A 21,628-nucleotide genomic window follows, 5' to 3' on the forward strand; every position below is an offset into this window, starting at 1 on the left:
ATGTGCTACAAACTCACCAACAGCCCTTTCTACCATAAACCAATAAGAGAGCTGTGTAGTCTCATTTTGTGCATTTATCTTTTCGCACATAAGTGTGATTCTTTTTCAGGTTGGGACATTGTTTACCATTGTGAGACAGGGTCAATGCACTGCACTTCTACAATTGTGGCATGAAATTGAGGCAAATATTGTCTGAAGCAGCATAATTTTTTTCCCCATCTGGCTAGAAACCACACTGTTGGCTTATTATAAATGACCATTTTAATTGACACTTACAGTTTGGTATAATGAATATCTATTACATGTTGAGGTTTGCATTTGCTCCAGTATGTTACTAAAAATTAGTTATGCAATAAACATGATTGTTTAACTTATTACGTCTAGAGCCTCAGAGACAACCATCAAATGCATGTTCAGTTCGGATAGTCACAACCCAACAAGAAAACAGTAGTTTTGCAGTAGTAGTACATTACAATCAACAGTCTGTGGTGATATACTGAAATAAAAAGCAGGTGTTGAATATGTGTGTGCAGATATAGATAGTATGTATTGTGCTTTAACAGCCTCATTTCCAGTTGAATCACATGAAAACAACTTTGCATCTCAATTTAACTGGAACTTAAGACCAAAACTAACATCACTTTCTATACGCATTCAAATTAGGATGCGTTTTTCTTGTATTTTCAATTAAAATAAACAATCTCTACAACACATTACCAAACATCAGACCAAGTTCAATGCAAAAACATATCTTTTTATGTCTTTTCAAACCAATCAGTGCACAGTTATCCTCAAAATCCATGGACAATATCAACTGTGTAAACTACACATTGGCTCCACATAAGTTTAGGGCCCGAGTTCTTCTGTCGCACTCCTCTTCGTGAGTGCTCCGGACCCCATCCACAGTCTGCAGTCTTTTACTACCCTTTACACTGTCACCTCTGTCTTACTGTTGGTGACAAAGTACGGCTGGGGGGGCATATAGCGCGTGGTGTGCAGTTCCTTCTCTATCACACAGTTTCTGAGGGGTGTAGACTTGCCTCAGGCCCAGTGTGTCGCGACTGTCCCAGGAGCGGAGGAGGGCGGGGCTGTTATTGCCGTAGTACAGAGACTGAGAGCTGTGGCTCCGTGGGGGACGGGGCTTGTGGCGGCTCTGTTTGAGGGAGGGGTGTCGGGGCGGGCTGTATGGGTTACTGGGCTCCGCCTCGTCCAGAGGCTCCATGGGCAGGGCGCCTTTAAGGGACATCTCCAACGACTGCTGTCTGAAGCTGTACAGGTTCACCTTCTCCGCTGAAAACATGTCAACAACAAACTTATCAGTAACACCAACTTTATTTGTTTAGCAGAAGTAAAAGAGACCACATGATGCCAAAAAAAATTGTACGTTACTACCAAGACCAAAAAATCGTGATGGAGAAAACTAGTATTAAAAAATCTTTTGGTCACAAGATTGTTACCAGGTCAAAGAGCTGTACTGAAAGATTCAAGGAAATGTTGCTGCAGATGAACATTATACATCTCCAAGAAAATGTATTTGATAGAATTTATGATCATTACAATATTCTGTTTTGCCTGTCTTAAAGCTGCTCTTCAAAAAAGTATCAATTACTAGTAAAGTGGTATTGTTTAAATACACTACCAGGGGGAAAAAATTATACTAGCCCTAAGATTTTGTTCATGGCCAGTATAATTTTTGTTTGTAGGAAAGTTTCACCATTGGTAACCTAACGTAGACTTAGCCAACTTTTACAGTTGGCTGAATCCATGTCCAGTGATTTATGATGATAATACACATAATACTAATTGCTTGTTCTTTATATTAGCAGTATGATAACCTTTGGGCCCTTCTAATTTACACTTTCTGCTTCACATCCTTCATTAAGGGATGTTACAATTACGCACCAGCCTTTTACATTAGAATGGTAATACATTTTATTCTTTGCCATTATTAACCAACATTTTAATTGGATGTGTGTACAATATTTAACATAAAATCAAATACTAATTCCATCAGTGGTGAAAGAAGTACTCTATTTTGTTACTTAAATGAAAGTACAGATACTGGAGGAAAAAAAATACTCAAGTAAAATATCACATGAAAAAAATCTACTTAAGTAAATATATGTATTTAAAAATGTACTTAAGGAATAAAAAGTAAGTAAGTATTTGCCCCTTTTTTTTTTAGGTCTTATAAGGCTTCAAATGTAGTTATTTGGATAAAGATTTATGAAAAAATGTAGTGGAGTAGACTTGTAACTACAGATACCTGCTCTCAGATGTGGTGATGTAAAAGTAAAAAGTATTAAGTACAGTACTTTACTACTTTTACTTCATTACCTTCCACCACTGAATTCCATGAATCTTCTTGTATCTTCACGAAGATACTCAGATAAAGATTTTAACCTGGATGACTAAGAATTTTCACAGATACCTGACGCCTACGGAGTACTTGTTTGTCTAAAGTTAGCCATAACTTTTTTGATAGCTGATCCCCCCACTCAAGGTGTTATTGTGTTACCACTAAACACCAAACTTCAACACTCCAAAGATAGCTCCAAACAAAATATTTTTACTCTCACTTTTAATCTCACTGCAAAGCTTTCCTTTTTCATCATTCCTATTATTGCTCATCAAAAGCCTTCTGCGTAAGCTTTTAAATGGTTTTGATAATAGGAAACAAACTTCTATAAATACTGTGTTGATGCCACTCCATGTCTTTTAATAGCAACAGGATTAACTAACAGATTTCTGGAGATTTGAGCCATCTGTATGTGTTAATTAACATTTGGATAGTTTTTAATTAATAATTTCTTCCTACCTACAGCCTTGAGTGTGGCGTACGTGTTGATGTCTTTGACGGGCAGCTGGTGGTCATAGGGGCTGCTGAGGTCTGGGACTGGGTAAGGCTGTGGTATTAGCGTGGATGCTTGGCTTGAGTTATTGAGTTGGTCATTGTCTGTAAAATAAAATAAAAATATGAATTGTACAACATTATGATAACTGACAGAAGTAAATGCAGATCATCTTTTGGTGCAGTTTTGGCAGTGAGAGGTATGAAAAATTATAATATCCAAATTGTTGTTTTGGAGAAAAAAAGCAGATAAACAGAAATAAAACCTAGCTGTAGTATAATCTTTCAAATTGCTGGGTTTCAGATGACATCACAACATTATTTAGGTCAATAGTATTTAATACAAAGGTGGGGCAGTGAAAATTATTTTTGTACAGATGCAGATTTTAGATTCTGTGAGTTCTACGGTCCAGTCAGTAATAGCAATGGTCGGTTTTAACATTTGTGAAGTTACCTTTTGGATATGTCAATGGAAAATACAATGTAATCAATAGGATAAACTGTCTCCTGCTCCCCATCTAGGAGAATGAGCATGATATCACTACATCTGAATCTGAAAACCATCAATAAGGTTGTATTCATCTAAACTGATGACTAGAGTCTCTCTGTAGTGCAGCTCTTGTCAGGTCCAGTCTGCAGTGACCAGTATCTAAAATGCTGCCAAAAAAAAAAAACTTGGCTGGAGTTGCTGCTATTGATAGAAATTTGTCAGATTCCATTTGTTGTTTATGAGGCTTCATGTCCAACAGGTGGTCATAACTGAATAAGACATATTTGGTCATATTTATGTCAGATCATTTAAAGCACCATGTAACTGTTCTGGAGAACAGTCTGCCACCTGCTATGTAGATGTTATTGCTTTGCTATGGTGCGCATTATGGCATTAAACTTGAAATTTTCTTGCATTTATTCAATTACATCTCTTTTTCTTGCTCGATAATACCTTGAAAAACATGCTATGAGTGAGCAGAGTCACCTCTCCACAGATCTGACTGTGTCATCACCTGCTTGTCTCCAGAGAGATAGATAATGCCATACTGTGGAACCTTCTAGGCAAAGCAATATCATTTTTGAGGAGAAAAGCTGTTGGCTGACCCTCTACCAGAAAAACTACACAGTAAACCTTTAAAACACACACTCTTGGACATTTGGTGACATGTCCCCAGTGCCACTCTGGGTAAAGTAGACCTTACATGGGTGCCAGCTGGGAGGCCATGACTGTTCTTTGTGAAACTGTGGTAATCCTACAGGAGACATCTGCTAAATTAAAGGGTTAGTGGTGAACAGACTGGCCCCCTGCCTACTGCACTGGCATGACAGAGCACACAGATGTTCACTGTGTCCATGGAGCTTCAGCAGTCTGCAGCACAACTGTAAGGTTAGTACACTGAAATGGTGATATTGTTCAAAGGTGCACTATGTAACATTACCGATGGGGGTTCTGCCATCTGCTTGTCGCCTTGGAGATGTTATTTCTTTGCCTAGAATGTTTCTCTGTATGGCATTAAACTTTTTTATTCAATCACAGGTGTTTTAATAATACCTTGATTCCTTCAGCTTCTGTCCATGACCTTGATAAGTTAAATGCCATACTGTGGAACAATCCAGCAAAACAATAACATCTCCACAGAAACTAGTAAGTGTCAGAATCTCCATCAGAAAAGAAACACAGTGCACCTTTAAAACAGCATTAGGTCATTGCTCTAAACTGTGTCTGATAAAAAAGAAATAACACAATTCAGTCCAGAAGTGGGTTAATGAGGCACCTATTCCCCACTGGTCAGCCGCGAACTTGATCATGCTAATTAGTTAGGAAAGTCTCAAACTATCAATGATTAAACAACGCAAAATACTTTTAAGTATGTTACTCTCATGTTAAGAGATGTTTTAGATATTTGAATAGAAATTCTCGATGACATGTTTTCCTTCACTTCAGCTTTTATCATTTAATCATTTGTCATTTTCTCATTAATACAGTCAGTGTAGAATTTGGTGTTGGTGATATTTGGAAAGGTCATTTACACAGAATGCACACCGCTGGGACAGCAGTGGTTAAATAAAAGAAATATATAAGGTGTTTATAAGGTGCAGTTAGTTTTTCCTATTTACATGGATTATATTATTGTATGCTATAGATGCTAGACATTGACAAATATGTATTTTTTTTTCATGGCCAATACTGATGCTGATTGTTTAGAATAAAGAGGAACGATGACCTTTCCTGATATTTATAGGCCAATATGTAGGGCTGATTTCGATCTTTCTCCCAAATGATCTAATTAGTAAAGTATAGCCATAATTTTTGCAGTACTCTCTTTCGACTGTGTTTTGAAGTTGTGAAGTTTTATACATATATTTTCATGCATATTTGGGCAGCTGGTTGGGCCAAAGAAAATATCAGGCCAATAGCCAATACTCTAAAGGCCACAAAATATAATCACTGATGAGAAAAATACTTTGACAATGTATTTAATTACAGAATACTGAATATTAGAATGTATTTTGTAATGTATTCCGTTACAGCAGGGGTGTCCAAACTTTTTTCATCAAGGGCCACATATCTAAACACAGATGAAGCAGAGGGCCAATTGAGGGCCATAGACTGGTGCTCAGTACAGTGAATAATTGAAATATGTGCATGTTTAACATGTTAGAATGATCCATCAGTCTTTATTCATGCTAAGATCCTCAAAACCACACACAAAATATGAAATATCAGCTTTATCAAGGTAGATTTTCCAAAAACTTGCAGTAAAAAGTTATGTTTTAATTGATGCAAGGTAATTTGGGCCAATTTTCCAGGAAGTCTGAGGGCCAAGAAAAATTTGTCTGAGGGCCGCATTTGGCCCCCGGGCCATAGTTTGGACATGCCTGCGTTACAGGGTCAATCAGAGTACTGTATTCTGAACTGATTTGCTACAATATTTTTCACAGCAAGTGCATTTAAATTATAGTGTAAAAATGAAACATAAGATTAAAAACAGCAATTTGTTTTACTGTTTGTTCTGAATTTCACTGATTGGAAAAGTTAAAATCACATTTGTACTTACCACAGTGTTTTTTTTATTTTTCTCACTAGTTAGTTTCTCACTAGCTAGCCTAAATTTTGTGATCAAGTACTGCAATGATTTCTTGATTTTATTAAAGTAACTGTTTTCAGACACATGAAAAAGTATTTGTAATGGAATACAGTTACTCAAAATGAATATACATAGTTTTGCTACATGTATTTAGTTACTTCCCAACACTGGGTTTAATATAATCCTACAGGTCATTATTATACTTATTTATCCAACCACACCGCACTTTTTTTAGCTCAACTTGAGACCCAGCATCAAATAGCAGTAGTGAGATGGTACTCTGCTCTGCTCCAGTTTTTTAGATTGATAAGTAGGGCACAAGGACATACTTTGATGTATGTGATCTAGTTAAAGGTCACGTCTATTGTCAGTGCCTTTACACAAAGCTGGACACACAGTCTCTGAAGTCATCTGTCACTACCTGCATATGGAGACAGATGGAGATAGGTTTCATTTGTTCTCTATTGTTGTCAAAGTCATGCCGAAAACTAGGGCGTGTCTGCAAACTCATAAGGTTAAAGTCTCCATGGATGAAAGTAAGCGACTCAATGCTCCAGACACTCATAAAACATTTAACAATGTATTTTGGGATCATTTTGCTCCAAAAAGGTACAAAGAGACGGCTAACATTATTTACAGACAGCCTACTTTTGAGCTATTAATATTCCTTTGTCAAGATAGCACCTAGTCCTCCTGTCAGATGTTATATAGAAATAAGTGCTGTAGCAGTACTTTATATTTTTGCCACTATAAAGATATACAAATACTTGAATATGACTTTACATTTACTGAAATATATAATTGGTATAATTTGGTAATTGCAAGAGACTGCATAGGTATTGTGAATGGCCAATGTCTGTCTCTAAAAATACAGTGTCCAGACAGTGGCCGGTTTAAGATTACATTGAGATGTTACTGACTATTATTATTAAGTTTGTCAAAGTTATACATAGGAATGCCATTATAAATACTAAATCAGCTTATTGTTCAATATATAATCAATGGAACAATAATTTATTACATTTATCATGGGTATTTTCTCTTTGCATTAGCAAGAATTATGAGCTTCTATGACTCAAATACAAACTAACTATTTGTTGTAACTACATTGTACACTAAGAATATTTTGGGGGAATAATTCTGCTTTATGGTTTGGTGTCAATATTATCATTTATTGTCTGCATTTTCTTCAGCAATATATCACACTGAAAAATGTGTTATCATGACAGGCCTAGTTGTATAAAATACTGCATGCATGAAATATAGTGCCTTTATTTTTAATTGGAACATTGCAAAATAAGAGCATATTCTAACTTGAAGAAGCATCCCAGTACCAGTCAAAATAAGCAGTAATTGTTTAATATAAAATGAATGCATGTGCAGTGTATTGGTCTCAGCTGTTATAAGACATTAATGAAGTGTGGCTAAGTTAGTGACAGGTAGAAGCCAGTTTGACTGCACAGAGCTGTGAGCTGTCATAACTTAGTCTCCTGAAATGTTTTTGTATGTCTGTACTTGAGGTTGTGCTGTCCAATGTGCTCCAACTGTACTCCGGGCTCCTCCCATTTGTGCCCATGTCTGCACTCCTTTCAAATGAAGCCAGTGTTGTCAGGTGCCTCCATAAATGTTTGTTTAGAATAGAAAATAATTGGGATAGTTTTCTTGGAGTACATTTGCATTTACACACCTCTCCACACCTTTAGCTCTATTATCTGGAGATGCTGCTAGAATTATTATACTGTAACAGGTTTCAGTTCAAATTATTGGTTAAGGACCAATTAACTAATATTATTTCAAACATTATTGGCGCACTGTGTAACTTTTCGGTTGAGGGACCGTGACCTTCTTGTCTCTATGGAGATGTCACTGCTCTCCCTGGATATTCTACAGTACGACTTTAAACAGTTCTTCTATACATTTATGCAATTACTGCTGGTTTTACTGCTCAAAAATACCTAAAAAAAATTCTGATTTGGCATTCTGATTGTGAGCGGGTCGCCTCTTCACGGATCTGACCTGTAACTTGGTCTGGTTTAGCCTCCATGAAGCTAGAAAGGTTTAATGACATACTGTAAAACCTTCCACAAAAAGTATTAATCTCTATAGAAACAAGGCATTTGACCTCCACCAGAAAAGTTACACAATGTTACTTTAACGGTTAGGGTTCACATTTGGATCAGTTAGGATCAGATGATGTTTGCTTTGTTTTGAAAGAAAGTCATTGCACTGGCATCAGTTGGTATCGGGTATTGATATTCTGGACTGAATTGTATTTTTTGTGACTATTTCTGTATGTGGTATTTGTTTTACCTTTAGCGTGAGTTTTAATAAGCCCTGCGTTTGTCAAATACAAAAATATTATAATGACATAAAAGCTTTTCTTGTGACAGCAGCTAGAGAAGTCAATATTGTTTTTTCAATTATTAAAACAGGTAAAAAATCAGTTCTTTTCTAGCATTGTCGTCTCAGGTGGCTTGAGTGCTTCAGGCTCTATAAGGAAATTGGATAAAACAGGGGCATTTTGATTTCTGAGGTCATTAAGTTGTTCTTATGGGTCAAGTTTTTTTTAGAAGGAGGACATTTTATTGTGTCTGAAGTTGTTAACACTTTGGTTGTCTAGTTCAAGTTGATATCTTATCCATTCATGTTTTCCTGTTTTCCCTTTTTTTAGTTAGTTAAGTCTTGGTTTTGACAGGTTTAGTTCCTCCTTGTTAGTTATGCAAGAGTCAGACACATTATTACAGAAGTCAAGAAAAAACAGCTTTCGAACTTAGAAACTCAGACCGCCTGATGAGCCTGTGAATGCATCATTACACCTGTGTTACCATGAGAACAGTCAACATCTCAATTTCAACTGGAATTTATAGTTCTCGTAGTTTTGTACTGAAAACTAAGCTCATGCACGCTACAGGTGAATTTTTAAATCCGGTCCCAGTTTTGATTTAATTTTAGATTCAAGAGCAGTGAGCATAAAGACACAGGCAATCAGTGTAATCAACGCCTTCACATGGATAAAAAACAGCCAGTGATTTTGATTGCTTCACACATTTTAGAGAATTTAGACCTGTTGGCAGTTTAAATTATACACGATTTCCTTAGTCCACTCTATTCATCAAGAACCTTTATGGTCTGATATAATACAAATACATATCTTATCTGAGACATATTGTATTTTATCATCACTAGTGTCCAAAGTCAGTCAGAAGCTGCAGGGAAGTCTTCAATGAAAATATCTTGAGCCATGATTTAGACCATGACTAGGTTTATTAGAAGCTGTAGTGTAGTGTGAGCATTATGATGTGTTAGCAATCCAACCATCGCAGTGGTGGTCACTGGCAGTGTAAGGAGTACTTTTTCATTAATACTCCATCTGCCATCTAAACAGCTGAATATGCACCATTAAGTGTACTCTGAATCAAAAGTGTGCTAAAAAAAACTTTTATATAGCCTATATATTATTTTAATAGGGAAAAGGCACATCCTGCATTAGTTTAGACTAAGTGGTGGTGTAGAGCTCCAAACAATGGCTCAGTTGTGGTAGAGTGAGGAATAATAAAACACAAATAATTGAACATTCATACTTACGCAGGCTGTTCATTCTGCTTTGTAGATTCTCATAGTGTTGCCCAACTGCACCATCATTTTCAGAGTGGTGAATCACATTTGCAAGAGCCCTGGAAAAGTCACCAACAAACCACACGTTTCTATTTACACTTAATTACCAGTGACGCAAGACACAAGTAGACTCCATCATTTTGTAACCGATTTGTACCCTGGATTTTTACCGATGCACATGTACAGTGATTCCTGTACGATGTAAAAGCTCAACTCTCTACAGTGTACCTTCTGTAATATTGCTATTATCAAATAGTTTATGACTTGCGCGTGTTTACGCACCACAAGTTCTGTGTTTTGGTCAACTTTACGCGTGCGTCGTACCTGGACATGTTTTCTCGGTTTGGCCGGTGCGTCTTCTCCAAACCGAGTTTGGTGAAAATCCCTATTAATGCCATGATGGCCACCACTCCGCAGATCACATACACGATCAGGTTAGTTTTATCCTTGGAAGCGTCCAGAGCCACGTCTACCTTTGGCGGTGGTCGTCCTGTCATCATCCACGGTGGGGTGTCATAGTTCTTGCAGGTGGTTTGATCCAGCCGTGAGCTTTTGAACGCACAGCAGAAGCGGAATCCACAGGTGCCACAGCAGTACAAGTAGTTTCCCGTCCTGCACACGAACGGTGGGTCCCATTGGCCCATCACGTCGTAGTACCCGCGACATTTATCCTCAGTGTGTGGACTCTCCGACGTATCGATCTCTACGGAGTCGTTATACCCGATCAAAAAGTCGTCTTCTGTGTGACCCGGCTCGCCCTCCGCATCACACACCATGACTTTGACCAAAAAGTACACGAGCAGGAGCTCAGCCCCGCGCATCCTGCCTCTCTGTTTATCCAGCTGTGGAACACCGGAGCCGTGCGTAAATGGACCACATCCGCCGCTGCTCCGCTTCCATGCGTTAAGTACTCGCGCGCTTTTCCTGGGAGAATGTCTCCACTTCAGCCGCGTGCACAGAGAGAGATGCGCTCCTATGGGGGCAGTGCGTGAGGCTGTGCCCCTGGCTGTGGCACTAGGCGCGCAAATCAGACAACAGCGCTAAATGAGTGAACAGAGAGAGAGGAGGGAGCGCAGCTACAGAAACGCAGCCCTAATTACAGACTTTGAGCTCTGTGTTACTGTGATAACAGACACATGCGCAAGAGCATCCTCAAGTTAAACAACTTATATATAACTCAACTTAACAAATTATAGGCCCATTGTAAACCGTTCTGAATATTAACTTATAGCTTTGATTGTCAGCTTTGGTTGTTTTATACATAAACTAAATACATCTAATCTTAAAGTTGACGCTTTGCATTTAATCAACCAACTCAAAATAACTTTATTTAGATTTGCAAGAATATGTTTCAGTACAGTGCTACAAAATGGTGTATGGTGATTATAATTCAAATATAAAATGAAGAAAATATCAGTGTCCACAAATTATGTTTTTGTCTTTTTGTAGTTTGTTCTTACATTATTTTCTTATTCACATGTTATAAAGTCCAGCATCAGCACTCTGCTCAGCTCACCATCTGACAACAACAAAAGGCTTTTGGACTATTTTTAGGCCAAACATTTTTCAACATCATGAATCATCATAGGATTTACTATTTGCCACTTTTTTGTGTGGCTCATTTATTTATTTGAATGTTGAGACATTGACCCTGAGGAAGATCATTTTTAATCTGTACTACTGGTGAAAGGAAAGACTTTTGTGGAGATATAGACAGTTTTTTTGTTTTTTAACCTTATTATTGATGATTATGAAGAGGCAATTTAATGACTAGTTACACATTTCCCCAAGAAAAATCAAAGTCTAGTCTCTCACCTCAAAATGTAATTTTCTTTGTATCTGTTTCTTTCCAATTATGGAAATGTCTTCTGTTGTTTGTATTGTATCCTTGTGGTATTTATTGTACTACTGAGCATTTTCATGAGAGGAACAAATAACATGAACATAAACAATAATCCCTTGACTTTATAAATACTGTCTTAACAATAGTCATCGGAATCTGTGTTTCTTTGTTTGGTGCTAAATCACCTTTATATTAATAGAATTTGAAACTCCGAAGCTGTTAATTTTTGGCATTCGATAAAACAGTCCAGCATGCTATCTGTGTGGCCTTTACAGGTGCATCTTGGCCGTGTGTATTGGCACAAATCACAATATGGTGGTACGTTTGAGAAGGGGGAGCAGGTGGCCAAAAGGAGTTCTGTAATTCTGCTGCTACACAGAGAGAGCCTAATTAACTGTTCACACAAAGGAAAGAGTTTTGTCAGGCTACCAGAGCCAGGGTGGTTACAGTGCACTCATGGAGTCCATTTTGGAAAGACCTGTTAATTGGGCATCATGCTGTTAAGAGACATGCTATAATGAAGTATGGTTTAGTTGCATAAGTAATTGTCTTTTATCTGGGGAAAAAAGACACTTAAAATTGTGAAATTTCGAAAAAAGAAAATGAATGAACAATTATTTGTCTAGTGGCTTTATAAGAGGGAGAATTTCTTTGCCCTTCACCCTTGCCCATTAAAAAACACTGTATCGGAGGGGCTAATCTGGCTAATTTGGGGGGTATTTCATTTGGTTGATCATCTTCCAAGTCAAATAACAGAGGGCACAGTTATTCCTTCATTTTAAAGGGGCATTGTGTAACTTTTCTGGTGGAGGGTCCGTCAAAAGCTTTTCGATGATTCCTTTGTCTAGAATGTTTCACAGTATGGTATTAAACCTTTCTATCTTCATGGAGGTTAAAACACACAAAGTTACAGGTCAGATCTGTGGAGATGCAACAACCCCAACAACCAAAAATTACATAGTGCACCTTTAAGTTTTTTTTTTTTTCACACTTTAAGATCTTTTCCCAATTTTGTTCATAATAGTGATCAAAACAGTGTCAAAAATTGAAACAATAACAATTCAGTTGAATAGTTCATCTATGCCTCAGATCTACTCTTGCAATTGATGCTATTTATTCCCATTTAATCTGTGAAGGATGCAAAACGCTCCTGACAGTACACCATTCTTGCAGCTGTCATGCTTTGTAGCTCCACCATCAACTCCTTTCACTAATATAGAATGACTGCACAATATTGCCCAATGAGACGAGGCCGACACACTTTCTCATGACTATACATAGATGAGAGAGACCAGCTTTTTGCCTCTCTAAAAGAGTCATTTGTAGACACAAGTAGGACACCCTTCTGCTCACTGTCCATAGGTTTTCAATCAGCGCTGCTACTCACCGTGACATTTTCGTCCACAATCGAGAGGCAGAGACGTCGTCATGGTAACAGGGAAAATAGCCAGTGTGGTGGAGAGCGGGGCGTAGCTGATAAAGCGCTTGAAAACCTGACAGGCTCATTAACTGTGAGGTTTTGACAGATGAAATGGGCGGCTTTAGGGTCACAACTGTATTGGACTTGTAATTAGTTAATTTAGTTTTTAAATATCAGCTTGTCAGAGTGTCCATACAAGTTGTTTTAGCAGAATACGATTTGGAAATGAAGTTGAGGAAGTTTAAATCATGGTTTTGTAACGTCGAAAGCAATTTTCAGACTCTTGTAGTTGAAAGAAAGTTTTGAAGTGTCTACTCAAAGAAAAATTTGCAAGCCAGGAAGTCTTTTGTCATGTCTTATTTTGCGTAATGACAACTTTAACATTCTTTAGAAAAGGAAAGAACCTTAAAAAGCCTGTGTCTTTGGAAAATTACTGTCTGACCTCTAGCCTTTACAAGCACAGAAGTGAATATCCTGTTTTTCTTACTTTGGCTCTAAACTGTTTTGTCTTTTTGAAAGTGGAGAAGTATCACCAGAAACAGTTGAACTTGAGGTCACCTGTCATGTAGTGCCAACAGTGCCCACCTGGTGCCTGTGTCTCGATGACAAAAATAACTAAGGAGTTTTCATAATATGAGAGTGTATGATACTGGAAATACAGCAGTAATAAAAATACAGGTTGCATTTTGTTGTCATTGTTAAACTGTCAGGAATACAGAGCTAAATCTTATGTTTTTAATTATCTTCCTGGAGTTTCTTAATGTTCCACAGTATGGCATTACATTTTTTAATCTTACTTAAGTACATGTGTTTTAATTGCCCAAAGCAGCCTTGAATGCATTCATTCCAACAGGGAATAAATCTCCATAAATCTGACTTGTAATGTGGTGTCACCTGCTTGTATCCATGGAGATAGATACATTTTATGCCATACTGTGGAACATTAAATGCAAAGCCATAACATCCACATGAAGACAAGCAGGTGACCCAACAGAAAAGTTACATAGTGTACCTTTAATAATACAATTTCACACCATATATTGAAATAAATACAGTGTAATCCATAGCAACCCAGTCTTAGAGGAAACACTCAGAAAATACAATGACGCTACAGCAGTTTCATTGCTCACTAATGCTAATATTATTTAGCTTTTACAGTTGACATATGAATGACAAGTGGAGTTAATCGCTGCAGCGCTCACTTAAGCTGCACCTTTTAACACCTGTATCATTTGAACAGTTCACAAATTGACTTTCACTTGAAGAATTAGATCTGCAGGTGGTTATTTTCAGATGTCATTGACTATTCACCTTGTCTTTCTTTCCTGCAGGCGACACATTATGTGAGACCCAGATATGAGCCAGTGAAGAAGGGGGGCCATAGTGCTCTCGGTGCTGAGAACATTAGCTGCTTGAAGGGCCAAAGACTGTAGACCTGCCATTGCACAGATAGACAAAAATGGGCTGGCTACGCTGGCACTGTTCCCAGGGATTTCTGACTGGAGTGAAGCAGCAGTGTCTGAGTGAGTCCAGCGTGTTCCCAGGTGAGGCAGCCCACTAAACGGCCATTATGTTCAATTTTGCACAGATTTTGTAGGCTATTTTTAGACATAAAAGAGGCAAAGTACTTGTAAATATGGGCCTAGGGAGTTCACGGTAGCAGCAGTTGTAAATTGAAGGAGCTAAAGCTGGTATTTGCATGATACATTTTGGAGAGGCATGAAAAACAACTGAACAATGGTTCTTTTTACACCTTATTTTCTAGCAGACAAAAAACTTGAGATTGGAAACAAAGGCGGATAAATTTACAACAATTTGACAACTACTACAATTAAATTGATTTTTACAGAAAGGAAAAGCTCAGAATCATTTTCAGTGCAACATGATAAAAAAAAAAAAAAAAACTTAAACCATGAAATATAATTTTTAGCACAAAATAAGTGTTATTTAATTATTTTTATGTGGTCTTGGTTTTGTTCAAGACGATATTCCAGAAAGATTTGTCCATTTATGTAATCTCTTTAATAATTTATTTTTTTTAAATTCTATTTTAAATAATAGTTAGTATTGATTAGTATCTGGGCAACTACTGTTTTGACAACCTCCTATGTGATTACTTCAGTTGCTTCCTCTTCCACTACTACAGTTAGTTGCTGCTACTACTGCCACTCCTAAAACCACTACACTTAAGTCAGTCCAAGTGCTACACCAGAGAAAACAGACTGTGTAATTATTGTTTTGTTCTTCCATCAATATACTGATACCAATATCGATACTTTGGCTTTAAGTATCTTCCAATACACAATATCAACCAATATCAGGGCAGAGACTGAAAATGTAAATTATTTCTTTTAATATAAGGTAAAAATGATCAAAGTGTGTTTTGTAACTACTGAACAGCTTAGTAAAAATACAAGTTTAATAGTATGAGAAGGTTTGGGCCAACAGTGCCTTATAAATTGTTTCATTGCACCAGTGTATAGTCCAGAATGAGATGTGTCGACTGAACCAGTATCTTGGAAACCAATATCCACCAAAATATTTACTACTGGTGATGATATTAGATACCAGTATCATATCAGTGTATCCTTACTTACATTTACTCATACTGGAGTTGTAGCTTCCCCAAGTACTTTTTTATTGAGTAATTAATTTCCTAGTAATAATATTTGGACATTCTTAATTGAGTACACTTTTTGGCTCCTCTACCCCCTGTGCTTATCTGCGCTGTCTGGCCCCATGTGCCCTTGGGCCTTGTGTCTTGATGCTGTGGAGGAGTGAAGAGCAGAGGACATCAGTGAGAGTTTTAACTGCCTGGGACGGTCTCTGGTGCCATGAAACGTGAAACACTATTCTTCGATCAGATCTATTTTAGGCCCTGCACATTTTACTGGAGCTAAAGCTGATCTCTCAAACACATAGGGAGAGTCTGGCACAGATACACCCAGATGGGGCTATATTTGACCTTCGAGGGAAAGTCTCAGGTCTTCCCAGCTCAATATAGAAAAATATAGATCTCCTATGAAAACAGTTATAGTGTATTTATAGAAAGAAGTTATAAATATTGAAAACACGATAACACTTTAATTTACAGACCACATATTAAATGCTTACTAGGAATAAATAGCATGGTAAGTGGATAATTAGATTTTTGGTAGGAGTTATAATGTACTCATTAAAGCTTTTTTCTGTATGGCCATGGTCAACAACACTATTTTTCACAACATTAACTAGTTGTTCCTTATTAATATTTTTATCTGTTAATTAGCATAACCAGCAATGTTTATTGTGCATAAACTATATTCTTAATAAGCATTTATAAGTACTAACTAAGAGCTATATAACCACTAACTTGCATACAAAACATCCCCTAGTTAAGAATTAAAATGCAATCCCTAAACTAAATGTTACTAAATATTCAATTCTAATCCTCTGATTCAGACATTTTATCTTTTCCTCTTAGCAATCACAAAACATATTCAATCACCTTCTTTTTTGGGAACTATTTCACATCTTCTTTGAAAAGCAGTACTTTTTCTTGTTATTTGGCTTTGTGGTACTACTATTAGTAGTGGTTGAAGTAATTGTACTGACTCACAAGCATAATAATTTTTTCATATGAAGCTCTGTTGGGTTAAGAGTGGCATCTTTCCAGACAACAGACAGATATATTTGTTACACTTTACTATAATTCATTGCTTGTACTCATAACTCCACCAACACTTATGTTGCAATTCCTCCTCTATCAGTATCGTAAATATTAACAAGGTTATAACATTTTTTGGAAGGACAACTTTGACTATTCCTTGTGGCTCTGGATTAGTTGCAAGTTTTATGCAGAAAAATATTCTACATTAAGAATTTGACACATCATATTTTTAGACACCAGATGCTGCACTGGATACAATGGGGATTTTTATGGAGCCAAATGGGTCATCTACTGGACTCAATCAGCCCAATTTAAATTTACCCAGAACTTTCATGGCCACTCAGAGCAGTGTTTGCCTGGTGCAGTTTTTTCACTAATAGGCCGTGGGATGTTGGAGTTGGAGTTTTCACTACGATGGCTTCTCTCATTATGTGCCTCTGTGAGCGGTCCAAGCAGGATGATGGCTGTCTTCTCCAGCCTCTTCCTGTTGGAAAAGTTGAAAAATGCATGCTGGGATGTTATGCCTATTATTGTAATGCACACTTGAAAGTCATTTTGACACTAGATGGCAGTGTAATCCAAATACAGGGGAGTCACTTTGGACCAATAACACAACTTTGAGGTATTTTGTGTCACGTATTGGAAGCAGTGCTATTGGCGGTTAGTGTAGGATCTGAACCTCTACTGCCAACCCACATGCACATTAGTATATATTTTCATTTAAAATCTTGAAAATTTAAATTCATAAGCAACATTTTTCTTTGTTCTTTTTCGGATAGGATAGTTAGCAAAGCTGGACATGTGGGAGTTCTTTTTGAGAGTGAAGAGTAGAAAGAATATAGAATGATAGAAAAGCTCATGCAAGGTCAGACTGGGATAATATGGAAAGGGGAGGAATAGGGAATAAGCCCCAGAGATCGACTAATATGATTATTTCTAATTTTTAGTATTGTGAAAGAGGACATGAAGCTTTATGGGGGATGGGGGATTGTGTCAAACTCAAACCCTGAAATACACACTCAAGTGACTCACTTTCATAACTTTATAAACTTACTGGGAATGTCCCTTTGCTCTGTCTCTTTGGCTTTTTATCACAAGAAAGAACTTATTGTGCTGTGGCCTTATCCTCACAAACAATAGAAAACTAGAACATTAATTGTACATTGCCTATCATAACAAATCCAAAGAACATGCAATTCTATTGCCCTCTAGTGGTGCTTATTTTCAATTAACACTAGCTGTTATTATAAGGTTATAGCAGCCCATAAAGATGTACCAGATTCATAAAAAGTTTGTAATATATTGACACAAGATAATGATAAGTATGTAGGCTACAATAAAAATATGCACTAAGCAATTAGAAAATTGTAAAGATGAAAAAGCAAAACATAGTTTTATAGAAATTTAGTCTGTTGAGCTCTGAGGCTCATGCTACATTTTCACTGTTGAAATTAGAGACACTTTCAGTTAAAGGTGTGTACATCAGTCATTATCCAGTCTCCAGACCATGCTGTGCTAATAGCTTCAACATTTTAAACAGTCCATGTGATCATGTGATGTAAATAACAGCCCTCCCCCCCGTTATGTGTCTGGGCTAATGCAGGCCCTCTCCCAGGCACCCCTGACCCCTTTGGCCCATGATGCAGTTGCCATGTGGGTGTGGGATCTGCAGTTTACCGCTGCAGGCTGCGAGTAAATACTGAGGCCATTACTGCTACTGCTCCTGCACTGGAGGAGGAAGGAAATGTCCGTAATCAGGGTAACTTCAGTTTCCCAGAGCAGAGTCAGGAAGTCGGGCCGCTGTGAGGAGAGGACAGTGTGAATATGGGGGGAGCATGGGAGGCTGGTACCAAGGGAGAGTTCCTAAGAAAAGCATTACGCATAGACTTTGACTTCTGTTTTGTGGAAGAGACTAGCTACAGAAGCCTATACATATAAAACCGCATAGATTGCTTTATATGTTAATCATTATTGTGGTGTCCCCTGAGGCTTGGATTGTGTTATCGCAGCTTGTTAGATATATGCCTTAGTTACACTGTTGTTGTTACGTGCTATTACAAGAACAAATATGGTATATTAAACTAATTATATTAACTACTATTGCACATAATGAGCTTGTGTGATAATAATATTGTTTTAGTATAAATGAAAACTTCTGTTGATTTCACAAGTTAGTTTGACATTGATGATAACATATTACATTACATCAGTGTTTCCCATTAACAGAATACAAAATCTCACTTTGTTGCATAACATAACATAAATTGTAACTACACTGTCCAAAAAACTGCTAAAATATAAACTACAAGCAATACGTTAACAAATAGTATGTGAGAGAATTATCAATGTAGAACAAAATCTACGGGAAAAACTGCTGCATTATTTATATAATACCTTATAAGACACATAAAGTGCTTTACATTGATGCCACAGCTGTTCTGGGGTAGGCTTTTCACTTCTGACCACCACAACAACAGTATGCAATGAGATCAAATTAAGCAGTTATACACATAGTACGGCTACCAATAGTGAGCAATACAAGAGTTTCATAAATTCAAAAAAATTTCATGACGCAGTGTGGTGTTCTCCAGACATTCCCAGTTGGACAAATTGTCTAAAGTGAAAAGCAGTGGTGGTTTTCTCTTTCCACTCAGGCATGGAAAAGTCGTGTGGTGCCAATCACTGACTCTGGGCCTCAGCCTTAGTGTGGTGCGTTCACTGTCATTCTACATTATTTTTTTTTTTTTTTACTTCTCAGGAACTCCACAAATCCTTATTTGTCTGACTTCTTCACTGCGTCACTCATCACAAGGCTTAATATTTTTTCTGTAAATGCCATTAGAAGAAAGAGCTCACACATACTATACATTTAATGCAATGTAAAGGCTACAGATGACATTAAGCATTAGGCTTTCCCTTTGAGTCAGCAGCAACAAGCCTGTTATTGTATTACATAAAGTCTAGTGTACGAACTGTGCTTCTGTAGCTCTTACTGCAAACCCTGCCTTCACTTATGTGGTCATTGTAAAAGTATAGGGCAGTGTGCATTAGTGCATTAATGCAGAAGAAAACCAAGCCAGTATATCTGCCTAATCTTATCTTAATAAATACATTGTGCCAGGATTTTGTATTTTATGTACTTGGGTTGTCAAAAGTATCAAAAACCAGATACTAATACTAAATGTGCTATACTAAAACTAGTATCAAAATAGATACTCTAAAAGCCACATCATCAAGACAAAAATTAATCTTTCCTGAATAGCTTTAGAATTATCTTGAGCTGTATCAACAAGAATTAGTAACACCACATACCTGGATGACTGAGGGATTATACAGATGTAAGACCACATGGCCATAGAAAAGGAAGTAGTAAAGAAAGTGCTATTGTTTAATGTTGACAATAAAATTCTATTGTCTGATTGATGTTTTTTTATTATTATTATTATTATTATTATTGTGGTATCAGATTTTGTATTGAGTATCAAACCTATTTTTTAGTAATGAAATCAAGTTTGACATTTTTTTATTGCAACACTATTGTATACACACCAATCTTCCACCTCATCCTTAATAATTAAAAGGACAACTATTTATTTTGACACTCCCAATAGAAAATATTGCCAAAAAGATCAGGATGGATACACACACTTATTTATTCTGTTTATACCATTGATTTGACTGCATCTGCAATAGTGTCCTAAAGGGTTAAACTGCCAAGGGGTAATAAACCGACACTTAAAACACTTGAAATGAACTTTTTGTCATCTAACCAGATCCAGTAAAACCAAGTGATTTCCACATAATGTCATTTGCTATTTTTAACAAAAAATATAAACTGTTACTACAATGGGAACACTTTAGCTATCTTTTATGTAATCCAGTGAGAATTGTATCTGATTGTGGATTGATGTTCAAAAATTGTTTGTAGATCAAATTTAATTGAGTAAGAATTTTATGGCTGGATGACTCATGGGCCATTAGATAGATGCAATGGTTTAGTCTCCCTTCCAAAACATTGCTTATTTATAAACACTGACCTTTTGTTGAAATGTCTCTACTCCCCAAAGTCTCCTGTTTTATAGTGTGAGTGGTGACGTGTTCAGGCTCCCATATTACACTCATAAAAATCGGTACGTAGTTGGCTCCAAAACCAATGTGATGTCACGGTATGGTGCCCATAAAAACACTCACCTTTACATAACATTTAGGTGATTTTAGGTGAGAGGAACATGCCTCAGTTTTACATGTGAGTGTGGAAGCAGCTTCACTGTGCCAGTCACTGCTGTTTGCGTCACTGAGAATTTTAAACAATGCAGTTGTGTATCAAAAAGAAGGAGGAGAATAATCAATAGATGAGGAATATACTGTATGTCTGTTAGTCAAATGCTAGGTAGCTTGGGACTGTAATGTTGTTTGAGAGGGACTTGTTTAAACCCAAGTTGTGGACATGTATTAAATTAAAAGATACATTTAAGACTGAATTTTAAGACAGAGTAAATTTGACCAGCAATTAAAGATTGCTGATTGCCCAGTTATGTACAGGAATTATTTCCCTTTCTTTAGAAACAGGAGGTTTTCTCAGAGAGAAGAATCTGTGGTTTGTGTGAGTGGAAAGTGAAGCTCATTTTTGTTGTATTGTCCTTTTTTATGATGAGAAATCCTTTATTTGATGAAGCATTCACCCATTGTCTTGATATGTTCTGGTGTAATGATGACAACAAGATGAAATGGTTGTTTAATTCTAATATTTATCAATTGGCATAATTTCTTTGCAAAGCCGGGAAGAAGCGACAGACATGTTTGTTTAAATGAATCCATTTGTGTTTGTAACACATGTCTGACAACTGGCCTATTGTATTTTGTTTTGTGATATCTTGAAGCCATTGAAAGGGCTGGGCTTATTTGTATGCAAGGCAAATCATAAAATAAATCATTCATTCAGGTCATTGTTTAACAGCACCAACCAGTTCACCTGTTGTAGTTCAAACTAAATCAGTTCTTTCTGGACAGATTATGTTCAAATAAACCCCAGATTAAAGTCAAACAGCTTCAGACAGAGCAGTGCTTACAGTTATCATCATACCCCCAAGGACTGTTTATGACATCAGCACCAAAATATCAATACAATGGCTACATGTAATGTTTGATGTAACATGTTTATTTACCATTT

The 21,628-nt window shown here is 37.0% G+C and overlaps 1 protein-coding gene across 1 annotated transcript; it reads right to left on the minus strand.

Annotated features, from left to right (window-relative positions):
* Positions 1–883: 883 nt before the first annotated feature.
* shisa9b (shisa family member 9b) lies at positions 884–10,367 on the minus strand. Its single transcript, XM_020935151.2, has 4 exons — positions 9,871–10,367; positions 9,517–9,605; positions 2,819–2,956; positions 884–1,290 (listed from the first exon to the last, which is right to left on the minus strand). The coding sequence occupies exons 1-4, from the start codon at positions 10,365–10,367 to the stop codon at positions 947–949; spliced, it is 1,068 nt and encodes a 355-aa protein (XP_020790810.2). The 3' UTR covers positions 884–946.
* Positions 10,368–21,628: the final 11,261 nt, after the last annotated feature.

Source organism: Boleophthalmus pectinirostris, unplaced genomic scaffold (assembly GCF_026225935.1).
Source record: "Boleophthalmus pectinirostris isolate CB_2022bp ecotype Guang Dong unplaced genomic scaffold, ASM2622593v1 HiC_scaffold_17, whole genome shotgun sequence".
Lineage (NCBI taxonomy): Eukaryota > Metazoa > Chordata > Actinopteri > Gobiiformes > Gobiidae > Boleophthalmus > Boleophthalmus pectinirostris.

Excerpts from the sequence above, each read along its gene's own strand:
- shisa9b (XM_020935151.2), bottom strand. The coding sequence starts at position 10,367 with ATGCGCGGGGCTGAGCTCCTGCTCGTGTACTTTTTGGTCAAAGTCATG. Across the intron at positions 2,957-9,516 it reads AAGCAGAATGAACAGCCTGC|ACAATGACCAACTCAATAAC; the intron begins GTAAGTATGAAT and ends TTTATTTTACAG. Across the intron at positions 1,291-2,818 it reads CGCCACACTCAAGGCTGTAG|CGGAGAAGGTGAACCTGTAC; the intron begins GTAGGAAGAAAT and ends ACATGTTTTCAG.